At 40.0% G+C, this 14036-nt stretch overlaps 1 protein-coding gene across 4 annotated transcripts in view; it reads left to right on the forward strand.

The window, feature by feature from the left end:
• Positions 1-14036, forward strand: part of LOC124185318 — a 142247-nt gene that overhangs the window by 24683 nt on the left and 103528 nt on the right. For all 4 annotated transcript variants that reach the window (XR_006871366.1, XM_046575960.1, XM_046575961.1 and 1 more), the window contains exon 3: positions 10095-10143. Coding sequence is in view for 3 of the 4 variants with exons in the window: in XM_046575960.1 (XP_046431916.1) it covers positions 10095-10143 (49 nt within the window). In the remaining variant the exon portion in view is untranslated. The remainder of the gene's footprint in view (positions 1-10094; positions 10144-14036) is intronic.

The raw sequence follows: 14036 nt of genomic DNA on the forward strand, positions 1-14036 counted from the left end.
AAATTGGTCTATCAAAGCTTGTTTCAATGTCAGTACATAGCGGGCACGTTCCTGGGGGCGTAGTCGAAATTCCGAATATTTGGTGGCGAAACTTGAAGTAAAGAAATCAAACTTTGACGAAATATCAAAGTTTAGAATGGTCCGAAACCCGTCGTTCAAATTTCCGAAAGTACAAAGTTCCGGAAGGGTGAAATTCCGGAAGGGCATAACTCCGACAAGTCACAGATCCGAAAGTGAGAAAATTTGAAAATCTGAAACATCAAAATTCCAAATGATCCAAGATTTTCAATTCTGTGAATTTCTATCTTGGTCAAATTTCGCCACTTTGACCTTTCTTTGTTTTGGATTTTCGATATTTTTACGTTTGGAATCCTAGTCATTTTGATTCTCGGTTTTATTGATTTTTTTATAACCACTCGTTGAGTAAACTACGATGTGTGAGTATATTTTAATTTCTGGAATTTTACTCTATCGGAATTTTATTTTTAGGAATTTTGCTCCGTCGTAAGTTTACTTTTTGGAAATTTGCTCTATCGTAACTTGAATTTCGTCGTCGGGGTTCCGACCATTCAAAACTTTGTCGTTACTTCAAAGTTTGATTTCCTTACTCGAAGTTTCGCTACCAAATAATTCGCAATTAGGCAATTAGGCGCTTTCGGAACTTTTCATATTCGCAACTTCAACCTCGCCCCTGTTGCTGATGTTATTACCATGCCGCAATGCGTGCGTCGCATGCACGCCGCACGTGATACTGACGTCTAGTGCAATTCTGATTAGTTGCTTGCTGCCGGGTTCCGAGTTCTGATTAGAAACCTATTGTGTGACTGCGCTTCGAAATGCGACTCGAAAAGTTCCACCTGCTCGACAGACAATGAAATTCGAAGCTTCAAAGGGTGTTTTTATACAAGTAGAAAAGAGGGCTGAAAGAGAGGGTGAATTTTTTCGGAATTCATCTCACGGCAAGAAATTATTCATTTCGATTGAGATCTTTCTGACTCAAGTGTAATTAATAGATAGAACTGTCATTTGCGTTATTTTTTAACTTAGAAGTAATTGTTAGGAAGCATTGTTGTTGATGACAACGTCGACCATTCATATCAAGACTATTCAAAAATACTGTTTCCAAAATTGAAGCAGATCGGTTTTAGCCGCCTTCTGCGGCATCCTGCAGGCAGTGAAATATTTGATTTTATTGCCATTCGCAATGCGTTCTATTAATTAATTCATAGCAATGAAAAACTTCGCAAACGATGCTCTATCTGAATACTTTTGATCAAACTAAATCCCAACCAAATCGAATAATCGCTTGTGGAGATACAAAGTTCGGAAATCCAGCCACTATTTCAGTATTCTACACTCGTTCGAGTATCTGCTTCGTTAACAAATTTCGGATAGAATTTTCCGCGCAAAAGCGATGTAAACTATAATCTATAAACAAAAATGGCGCAGCCTCTGCTGCTGCCGCGGTATATAATTAAAACGATAAAATATACCTGACCCCCTAATGTCACGACGATGTTACCATAATTCCGACCTAACGCGTGTTATCCTATCTCTCGACTTGTTATCTTAGCACCAACAGCTAGAACCTCGTGCCCGAGGTGATTTTCAACCAGCTCCGGCTTCGCGGGTCGGGGATGAGAAAGAGGCGGTTGGTGGAGTGAGGAGAAAGGAGAGCGGAGAGGATGGGCTAAAAATACATTCGAACGGCAATGTATTGGTTTCCTCCGTTGTGCAAATTTCGATGTTTTGTCAAGTTTATACGTACGAGGTATTCACTCAACTCGAGCTTTTCATCCGGTTCTCGATGTACGTACGTATCATCGTCGATGCCTTGTTTCTACCACATGCATTAAATAAAATCGGTAAATTCCACGCCGTTGAAATCAATCATCCGTGATAATATATTTAATATAATACACACACATAAAATATTCCTGTTTAATTTACCGTGAAATTCCACGCTCAATAGTGGTGCGAAATCTGCATTTTTTTTCATGCAAACTGAATATTCGGATATAATACGCTGCTGCATAATTGCATAAAATTTTTGCATCAATTATCACAGATGTACGGAACGTTTGTGTCGAGGTTTGTGTGCTTCCGGTTGTTCGTTCGTTCTGAGTTGAATTGAAAAGGAAACGTGCGAATTTTTTAAGCATCGTTGATTTTATCTTTCAATCGATTTCTCCGAAATCCACGTTGAATTACAGTGGATTTCACTGCGAAGCAGAAAATTCTAATCCGATTAAAGAGTTCAGTCATCCGATCATTCATTACACGGATTGAAAATGGTCAAGTATTTGTAAAAAGTTCCGGAATATCGATAATGAGATTGTACTTTTAAAGAACGCGAAGAATTAGTGTACAGAAATTGATCGATCGAAAAATTAGAGAACTTACCAAATGGCCCGAAATTCCAAAGAGAGAAAACTTTGAACGATTAAAATACACAGGCATTTCAATCACCGAAAGCTTTCAAGTTTATTCAAACTTCAACTAATTCCGGAGTTTCGATAACTGCGAGTTTTTACACCAAATTCGTTGCTATATTCGGGTCAATCGTAGTTTCAGCTGTAAATTTCGATCAATGAGATTCGACCGCACAACTTTTTACCGTGCAGATTGTCGATGCTTCGCTCGAGTTTATCATGCAACGAGGAATTCGTTTTCTAAGCCAAAGGTTGAATAGTTAGAGGCGAAACGAGTAGCGTGACGGGTAGTAACAAACGTGACAATTCAATTGTTGAAATAAATCGAGAGTAATCAGACACCGGTTCGTCTTCGCGCCTCAGTTTATTGTGCATATATCGCGTGTGAGGCGTAGTTTTATTATCATCAGTCCTCAGCCACGGGATAAAAGAATAATCGAAACAAAAAATAAAAACCCTTCGCGCAACGTCTGCATCTGGTTCGGTAAAATTTTGCCGTGTGCCGGCTTACTAAAATGTACCGCACCTCCTGTTCGTCCTTCCGAACGGTTGTAGATTGTACGGTCTTGCGATTCCTGTTTTCGGCACGAACGTGTGGCAGAGGCGAGAAACGGCGGAAGAAGGGAAGTCGAGCGGAAGGGACCGGAAATATGCTGGAACTTGCGGATACGCTTGCATTACTCAATTATAACAGGTACGCGTACTTTACGCGTCAGCCTCTTCGTTCGTTTTTTACACACGTATTTATTCCCGACTCAATTGTATAATGTTCACTTTATTGATCCGAAAAGCGGGACGAAATCGGCGTATTATTCCCTCCTTACTTTTTGCCCCCTCATCGGTGGAGAAAAAAGTAGCCATTTTTTCCCGCATTTACTAATTCGATTTTTCAATTTTCCTGTTTTCGATCTTTCGTTTCCATTTTGAACTACATTTGTCTCGATTATTTATAAACTTTTGGTAATGTTATAGTATTCAGACTGATAGATCACACTTACTTACGAGAGAAAAACACTTTCAAGTTAATAACGTGGCCAGAGTTGAATCGTAAAGTCCTGTGTGTAACCCAGGCAAAAAACGTCGCTTATTATCTTGTTACATAATGTAACATCGTAACCGCCTGAAGAAACTCACTACAACTCGCTCGATTCGAATCCTATTATATGATAAATTTTAGATTCGATAACGTACGTGTAGCGGAAAAAATTAATGAAGCAAGAAAGCTATACGGGTTTAAAGAACGAAATTAGTAATGCAGGATGAGATCGTATCGAAGAGAATTGATGACACCGTGTGTTCGACATTGTTGCGAAGCATGTTCGATTGTTGAAGACTTTAGAAACCTATCACGTCATGTTGTATCGCATTTTTTTTATCTTTTTTTTTTCATATAATTTGTAGAGAATGTCTTGAGGGACGTTACAGAAGACGGATGGAGAGTACGATGGACTCGCGATAGTCGCTGCAGCAACGTATTTCCTAGATGAAATTTGGTTATATCTCGACGTCTGTGATCAAACGGAGGGAAACGAACTTGCGGTCTTGAACTCGGTCGCAAATCGTTTGAGGAACGCGGACATAATAGGCTTGTCATATACAACCGGTCGTAGGAGACGAGGAATAAAGTTATGGGATTGAAATCGAGGCAGGACGGTATTATATCGATTCTTTCGCTGTTCCATCCTTTTGTGCATGAAGGTAATTCGATGCATTTTTCATTACGGATACTTGAATCATGTGTGCGATATCGCGATGTTCGTATAATAAATCAATGAATAAGTGGGTAAGTGAAAACGGAGCTGTAGGAGTGGAGTATCAACGATACTTTACTAATCGATTATGTCCTCTGTTGCTTCCTTTCTACACAGTTCGGCAAAATTTTTGGGAGATTAAGTTCGTTTTTACGAAACGGTCACGGGCAGTCGCCAAATTTATAAAATTTCTAACTGAAAAGAATGAATTCAAGGGGGAAATGAAACTCCTACCGATTCTATTCGTTAATTATTGATTCAACTGACTTTCCGGGTTCGCAAGTTGATTGCACATCTCCAACCGGACGGTCGCAGTCAAATAGCCAACCCGATATGGCAGCCAACTACTAGAATAATCGATAAATGTCCGAGGGGAAAAACGACACGCGGTTAATGAATTGGAAAAGCGGAAATATCTTTCTGTCATAAATTGCGGATAGTCGATGGGTCCGTTGATTTCTTTCGCCTGTACTCGGCTGAAGGATGAAAAAATGCTTCGGATCAGTTTCTATTCTGTAAATCAGTTCACAATCAGTCGAGGATTGTTGAGGAGGCTGGTTGGTCGGAAATCGATACTCTTCGTTAAATTTATTATGAGATATTCGTTAATTTAGTATTTATCGAATTAATATATTCGTAAGCTAAAAAAATCTATGTAGAATATTTTTAAATTGTTGATGATCTAGCGGATTTATTCGACTTTACTGTACGATGTCTCATTTTATTTACAGTCGGGAATCCCAATTTCTACAAAGTCACTAAAACAGATTTTCTTTTTGCTCTTTTAGTAGTCAAATCAATACAGCCATTTGGTCGTCGTAGTCATTATCGATGCAATGTTGTAAAATTAAATACTTACAAACGATTTCAACGTGATAAGATAAAAATGTGTTTCAATTAATTTTATTTGAATAAAGAAAGCAATCATAGAATGAAATCGAACGAGTCAACGAGATTTTCAACACTTTTGAATCAATTCGCAACGAATCATGGATATTTAAACATTTGTTTGTACAGGTAATTCCAGTATTTTCTATATTTGTATTGTCAAATAGATGTTCGTACTTTGGTATACAAAATAATTCCACAGATATAATCCTTATCGTAAATAAATGATTATTTCGCAACGGTATTAATAAACGGTATTGATCTTTCACCAGACAAATATCTGTAAAGCTGTTTTCCAAAATCGACGATCACAACGTCTAAAAACAAAGAAAATCGTTATTCGCCACACTGTTTCGTTATACAATACGAAGAAAATCATCCACGCGAATTCGTTTCGATCGATTCGTCGCATCGCATAATAATGTTGGAAGCGGAAACGCAGCGTTTTAGCCGTTCGTGCGAAACGCGAATAGGAGGTAATATTCACGCTTCTTCCACTCTACAAGGCTCAGACAGTCAGATCCTGCCCTTGTATTAATAATGCATCGGGGTTCGAGGGTTGGCGTTCCCGGACGAAAAGCCTCGGAAATTCACTTCTTGAAATCGGGGTGGGGGGATCAAATCGCCGTTGAAACTGACCCCTGACTCTTATTCATTACTTATGTGGGGCTCTTCTGCTCCCGGCTGACGATCGTTAAAAATAAAATCCCGCCAACTCAGGGTGGATATGTTTTCCCTTCCAGAAATTTTCCAACCCTGTCACGGCATTTCCTTCTGGTAAATGCATGGCTCTTGACCAGGGTGAATATTCGCCGTGCGGCGATTAGCCTCGATTTAAAATACGGGAAAGGCTACCGAAAAACAGATTCGAAATACTCGGGAGGGATTTTTCACCGTTCTTACAGGTGGGCGAAATATTCCGGCTTTTTTTTTTTTTACTTCTTTTTATTTATTACTTCTTTTCGGTGAAACCTGGCAGGTACTCGAGATTTATAAGGTACATATTATACGTAAGAGGAGGTTGAGAATAAAAAAAAAACCTACTTGTGTTAAAGACGAATGATCAAAGCTTGCAGATAATGTGGCGCTTGGTATCTCTCTTCACGCTGATTCGTACACTCGAAAAAATGTTTCACGTAGTCCCGTGAATTATTCCCGGAATTATTCGACACATAAAACGCTACCGACACTGGTCAAATAATTTTCAAACGGACTTTCATCATTTATTTACCACGATATGTATCAATTAACTTTGTTCTGTACGATTGTAATACATCGGGGAAATTGTATCGTGGCACGATGTTGTATCCTCTCGTGTAATATACACTCAGACTTCGGTAGTGTTGTTTTAGTTACGCGGAGGTTTCACTCTTTGTGTTAAGTGCCAATTAAAATCGCGATATTGTCTTACGCACGTGTTAAATTACAAGATTTATGTTATCGAACGAAATTGTTGTAGGTACATTTTTTTTTAAAAAGCATCGTTAATTTCTCACTAAATGTTTTCTTTCAAGGATATATAATCCTGCCGAATCCCGCACTGTTCACGCATACTAAAATATTTCACTGCCGCGGGTGAAAACGAACATTTTCTACGTTGGGAAACTTTTTCCACCGGAGAGTCTGTAAAAGGAAATTTTTCGCAACCCGAGATTGAAAACTCACTGCTTTAATTTATTTCATTCCCCGGCTAACACGCTTTATACACATATTATATATAAATATACATATAAATGTGTATAAGTACATGAATAAGCTTTTCAGTTCAATTTATCGCACTAAAAGCGACGTACAACGACGGCGCGTCTCGTCGCTGCTGCCGCTGCTGCTGGATGGAATACAAACCAAACTAAATTTAGCGAAAACCCCTTCGTCTTATTTTTATTTTTCATTTTTATTTCTCTTCTTTATCAACGTAGCAAATAAAATCTCCGACTTGAACGTGCCGTTTCACTGCCGCGTCCCAAATTCTCTTTTCAAACCTGGATTTCCCAGTCCTTGATACACCACGTAGGAGTCCGCCCTCTATACCTACAATACGCCTAGGTACACCACACCGTAGAATTCAGGAAAATATGCACGCGTACTCGTTCGCCTATCAAGAGCTAAGAGAAGTTTCAACGTTGCATCGTGGACGACGAAGCAGAACGGTAAAATGCTAGAAACAAAGAGCAAGCCGGCATTAATTACCAGAGAGGGTCGTTTCTTTTTTTCTTCCCTTTTTCTACTTTTACCCCAACATGTTTGCGTTTTATCCTCTTCTATTCTATCATTTATTTATTTTTTTTTTTCTTTCAATTCTTTTCGCGGGATGCGGGCAGCACTTCTCCACGTGAAGTTCGTGCAAATACACTCTGTGCACGATTCCATGATCGACGAGACAATGAGACCACTCAAAAATTGCTCTAGACACAGCGTGTGCGAGCTACTCAAGCGTGGAAAAAAGATACACGTGTACTATACCTGTATACGTGTACGAATTAACGTTTCGCGATTCAATTCACAGTCACTAATTGTCCGAGTAATTAATTGCCCGTATCGTATATGCGTTACTATGTTAAAAATTTTAGACTTCTTTTTCCGTTTCAAAACTCAATTTAATATTCCATTCGTATAAATGTAGGTAGTTTGCAGTTGTTTCGATTATGCTATTTTATAATTTCCTTTTTTCAGCGGCTTCTGTCTTCAAATTATGTATTGGAAGTCATTTTTCACTTGCCAAGATTCCAGATTCTTTGTATTAATATTTCATATCTTTGAATTTTCAAGATCCCGATTTTACCTGTCTCTTGCACAGTGGGATTTCATAATTTCCAATTATGAATCGAAAATATAAACAAACAAATTTAAGAAATTAGATGTATATTAAAAAAGAATAACTCGTGAAAATATACATCCGTTTTAAACTTGCCCGTATTATGTATCGTTCTTGTAAAAAATAATATACGCAACAATATAATCGACTATAGGATACGCGGGGTATGAAATTTTTTCCGCAGATCCGAACGACGTTCAGTCATTTTTCTGTGCCGATTTTATCGAATTTATACCTCACGGTGGCCGGGGTGAATGTGAAAGGTTTTACAATATGCCGTTGGAGGGTGGGAGGAGTCGCGACGCGTCGGTGAGACGGGAAAGAATAAAATGAAATATAACGAAACGACGTCATGCGTGGATACACTGTAGTATGTATAATATACATGTACATATATATGTATATATATATATATATATATATATATATATATATATATATATATATATATATATATATATTCGCATACGTGTATACAATGTGACGTGGGCTCGAGAATTTATGTGCTAATCTTTCCGGGGTAGCTGAAGAAAATTTTTCTAACGTTGAAAGTTTAAGAAAAGTTGAATAATTCGCTTTAATCTCGAACGGGAAAATTTTGGGTCAAGTACAACAGCTTTACCGAATAAATTTTCAGGTCATCGGTTACGAGTCATCGTGTAGCTATAACCCGGTGTATACACCTATAACCGCCGAACCAATAATTGATTTTCTCGAGGAGGAGGAGGAGGAGGAACTGCGAGGACAAATAGAAATAGAAAAAAAAAAAAAAAAACCGAAATCGAACGAAAGCAGGAGAAGAGAAAAAAAGGAAAGAAGAAATTGCTGCGAAGGAAAGAAAAAATGAGCGGGATCAAAGACCTTGCGAACAATAAGCGTCGCGGCGTTCGACGTCGTTTTTCTGCCTCCCGCGTACACCTTGTCCAACTATTCCGTAGTTGTGGAAATCCCTTTGAAATTTATCCGCTCATTTCCTACAATAACGCAGAGCTAAATATGATGTCAAGATTTGTCCCCCAGTGAACATTCTGCTGCTGTTGTTACCGTCTTTGCGGTTTTTGTTTTTTATTAACCATCTGAATAGTGACTTATTTTCTTACTAACTTCCGTCGCGTCGCGGCGTCGGTCTATTAATTCCTTGCAAGGAAACTCAAGTTGAGAAGCTTTAGGTTTTACCTACCCAACCTTTAAGGTTGACTCAAAGCGTTTGTAGTTCCACAATATCGGCTCGCTTTTTTTAAACGAGAAATTTGAGACGATAACGGGATAGCGAGGACTATGAAAGCTTATTAAGGCATCGCGTATCGTAGCTTCTGTGCTTTAGACTTGTAAACTATGTGAAAATCACAAGGAAAAATATAATGAAGAAGTGACAGAGAGGTAAGAAGAAAAAGAGAGAACAAATTGTCGAGAAAGTATTCGTGGGATTAATCGCAATTCGTAACGATGCTGCACTGCTGCCTGAAAATTCGATTCGCGTGTACTTGCCACAACATAATTATGCATTTTGCATTTCCTTATTAAAATAAAATTCCGACGAAAGGACCCGCGTTTCGTTTCTGTGTGGTAAAGGAAGCGAAAACCGACGGCCGAATTACTTCTACGGTAATACCAAGTATGTTTTTATCGGTAATAAAGAAAGAAAAATCCAATTCTTTCGTGTGACAATTTCCCTAAAATTTCCCTCTCGTGACTGCGTTATCAATTTATATCCTATAATACGACGGCTAATCTACCCTCCGTTTCTGGTTTGTATACATATAACCCACGAGACTTTAATGAAGACAAAGAATGATCGAGACAACCGCCCGACTTTCCCCTTCGTCTGGTGGTCTTACTTATAATAGTTCGAACTCAACAACAGGGTTGTTAATTACACGAAAGGGGTTGGGCGCGGTTGTGCTGCCTTCTGCAGTTCAGTCTGCAAACTTCCCGCACACATATAATACAAACTTATTAACCCCCTGCCGCGTTGTTTTGTTGCTGACAACTTGAAAGCTGGGTACAAAGCTCGCCTCTCAGACTTCGGACTTGTTCGTATGTTTTCTCACACATCCGTTCTAATCAGGCCATTTTCAATCCTGAAATACGATTCCTCGAGAATAATTACGCTACTTCTTTTTTTTAATTTTTTATTTTTATACAACAAGTGGCTTATGGAAATTGAAAGAAAAATTAATTAACGCGCAATTGTCATTTCTGTTTCAGGCTGGACCAGCCGGTGACGAGTTCAACGCCCGACATGGACAACAAAAAGGTGAATATTTTTCATTGCTCGTTGATGCGATTAGCCGTCTATTTCACACGTCATTCAAATTGAACTACGAGACTCGTGCGGTGTTGATGAGCTTCAATCCTGTTTCATGTATTTCATTTTTTCTCTTTTCATTTACTCGTTTGTCAAATCCAGCTTTTTATAATCGAAAACGGCAATAGCCCGCAGGATATTTTGCAATGTTCGTATATAGTAGAAAAAAAGAAAAAGAAAGAGAAAAACAACAACAACCACGCATATAATCAAAAAACCACCCGCAGGCGGATTCTCGTATTTCATTTTTTTTTACTTGGGAGGGAGGTTTTTCCACCCCATTTACCCCTTAAAAATTGTTCGTTAAGGTTCAGGTCCGTCATACCGTTAAGAGAGCTTTTAAACGTCACGCGCGCTTTAGCTTGGAGAGAGAAGAGAGAAGGAAGGTGGGAGGGTTGGCGGAGAAACGAGTACCGTCACATTTCTTTCTGACAAGTAGTGGCGGTCATAGTAATAATAATAACAATAATGATAATAACGTCGATAATAACACTCGCAATAACAGTAATGAAGACGATTATGATATGGGAGAGACGATGTGCAGTAATCGACCTCGGCGATGTGAATTTGCGACAAGGTCCTCTCAAGGTCGACGTTAAGCGGTTGAAAAAGGAAAAGAAAGAAAAGATAACCGAGGAAAATGGGGAAGGAAAAAAGATAAATTGTATAATCCGCCTCCGCGTCGGCTGCTTAATGAGTCCAGGTTCCACGTGACGTTAATTCTTTCTCTGGTTATATTGCCGGGGAAAAATGTACCTTTGTGAAATATTGATACTTCATTACCGAATACAGACGAACGGTACGTGTGTAGATAGGTGTATACCTTACACGTATAACACTCGCGTTGAGCATCTCAAGGAGAATGTAATTAAGGGGACCGCTGATAGTGAGTCGACTTTTATAAATATAAATTGGTGAAACGGTTGGAGAACTCCGTCACGTGGTTGTAATTATATGTTCCCAAACGAGTGTCGAGTTCTTCGGAGCGACGAGAAAATGTTTGTGATACGAAGAAAATGTCTCAATTCAGCCTTTCTGAAAGTCGTTTTAATCTATTTGTCTCCATTTACATTTTATTCTTCACGTCGGAACAAAGGATCGGTTTTCTTTCTTTTTTCTTTAGAGAGAATAACGAATGCACGATGACAGATTTCGATACAATCGTAAGGGAAGTTTTACGGCATCGGGGTTTCCGTAATAAATTCACTCGGAATATGGAGGAGATCGCGAATTAGCGAGCACTGTGGCGAATGAAAAAAGTTGACTCAAGTCCTTCGTTAAAATCAAATTTGCCAAAACTCACTCTCACTTCTCTACTTCTCTCTTTCTTTCAAGTACCTGCCTTATTACTGCGGTGCAGGTTACTCAAGGCCTAATTAACGGGGGACAAAGCAATTCGGATATAGATAATTATAATAATACTTCGCGATACAATGAAACTTGGAGTGATTTCTACCACGGTGAAGATATTTTCAATCGGATGAGAGTTCCGGTATAGAAGAAAGCAAAAAAGAAGAAAAGAAAAAAGAAAAGAAAAAACGGGTTCAATCGCAGCTGTTATTGGCCAATTTTGGCAAAGCCGAGGAAAATTCTGACTTGTAAACCGATGTATATTCAGAGGCTGAGTACACGAGGTTTTTTTGATCCTTGGGTACGGAACGAGGCCAGGAAAAGGAAAGGGACACACTTTCGTTGCGGAGAAAAATATGTATACCGTACTGAATGTGGAAATAAATTTTTATACGTACCGAAACTGCAGGGATCGCGCAGCCTCGACAATGTTCTATCGGGGATATTTTTCACTCTTTTTTTTTTTTTTTTGTACGCGTTTACCTTACACGCAAGCGAGCATCCGGTCGTAATATTCGTTATGTAGGTTGTACGATCTATGCTTGCCGCAAATATCCGCGCGGTATCGAGAGAAGTTTGAATTATTGTAACGGAACGTAAATCCGCGGCCGGTGTTTCCTGTGCGGAAATTTTTGTCACGAATTTTTCAACACTCAACATTTCCCCAAAATTGTCGACGTGGCGCTGACCGGCATCCTGTGTTTAAAAATAAAAGCTATCACGCGATACCTACTGTACCATGGTTATTGTCAAATCTTTTGTGCGGGTTTTATGTCGAAATACGATCTCGCGAGAGTTGAGTTTTTCATTTTTTATTTTTATTTATGTCATAAAGTACGCGCGGCGAGCACCTGCGGCTCTTTGATCTTATTGAAGTTGCCAAAAATTTATTCATTTCGAGGATGAAGGGATCCTGCAATCCGAGATAACAAAGCGGATATAATAACCGCCCAGGGCAGAGCTTTGAAAGGCCGTTAGTTGGTTAAATTTACTTGTCTAGTTTGCGTTTTGTGGGTAACGAAACGATGAATCTTCGTCAATTTTTCAACCCCCTCGCTGTATAACCGCCCCCGGATAACCAACGGCGAAATTAAAGGTACACACATATATCCGGAATTTGCCCTTCGGTTAAAAAAGGATCGCTCTAGTTTCGAACCTTTGAACTCGCCGCAGCTGGCCGACGATCCTTTCTGTAAATGGTAAATATTCACTTTTATACCATTAATAAAAAATCACGCGGCAAATTCGCTTCGGAGTTCTTGAAGGATTCATTCATCGCTACTCAAGCGGCGCTGCACTCCAGGTTATACACCCAAAGATGTTTACCGGCTTCGACACAAACGGTCCAAGGGACAGGAAAAAACCAACTCGCGGAGAAAGGGGAAGAAAATTGAAAGATGAAAGGGCGAGGGTCGGAAGTTTCTCTTTTTTAGTCCAATCTGTGCCCAGATATTATATATTGTTTGGGTTAAGCTCCAGGCATACATACACGTGGACCTTTTGTAGGTATACGTGGATACCTACCGCGGTTTTCGGGGCGAGTAGTTCGGAGCAGAGCCAAGGAAACTCTTATGTCGAGCCCATCGAGCGGAAGTAACACGTGGCGAAGAGTAACCACGTGCCCATTTTTCTCCGTTTCAACGATGAGATTGCACCCTCTGGAGCTCTGCGTAACCAATAACTTCATCAGGGTGGCAGCCCTCCGTCTCTCATACCCGACGCCTCCTCTAAACCGCCCAGTATTTACCCACGTCGATGCGCGCGCGTGTGTGTGTGTGTGTGTGTTTGACTCAGTGAAAGAGAAACGGTGGAGAGAAATTTGTTTTTGGGTAAACGCCGCGAGGGAAGAAATCGCGCTGGGTTTCTCTAAAGTGAAAAGAGGACTCTGCGGTCGGTAGGATCCCCGTGTTTTTGGATAGCACGGAAAGCTCGGAAAGCTTTCGCTCCGAGGCTGAAAAAAAGAATAAACTTTATCTTCCACGATGAAGGCACGCCTCGATCGTTTCTTATCTCTGACTCAATAACACCCGGAAGCACCAGAACGCAAGAACCTGAAACCGCGCGTTCTATGCCGCATCCAAATTACCCTACCGAGTCCCGCACGCTGCGCTTGGATTTCTACAATAATACATTCGAACTAGATCTCGTCTCTCGATCGTGTAACTTCTATATCCGTTCAAACCCCGGAGACCATCCCGCACGTTTGGACATCCACGAAATAATATCGGTAGCGAGCGTCTGACGTCTTAGAGCTTCTAACGATATTCGGAGCTGAGATGGAAACCGGGCTTAGTGAACTGTGTCTAAATATTTATTATACTAGGTGCGGGGCTGGAGGTACACCTACATTAGAGAGAGAGAGTTGCCGGCGATTAGAGAAGAAGGGGTTTGTTTCCCGAACACGCGATCCAATATTTACGTTGTAAGAAGCAGTCGGGACCCTGTGTACCGATCATGGAAATTCATCCGATCGGCACACAGCTCGGTCTTGG

This window comes from Neodiprion fabricii, chromosome 6 (genome assembly GCF_021155785.1).
Source record: "Neodiprion fabricii isolate iyNeoFabr1 chromosome 6, iyNeoFabr1.1, whole genome shotgun sequence".
NCBI lineage: Eukaryota > Metazoa > Arthropoda > Insecta > Hymenoptera > Diprionidae > Neodiprion > Neodiprion fabricii.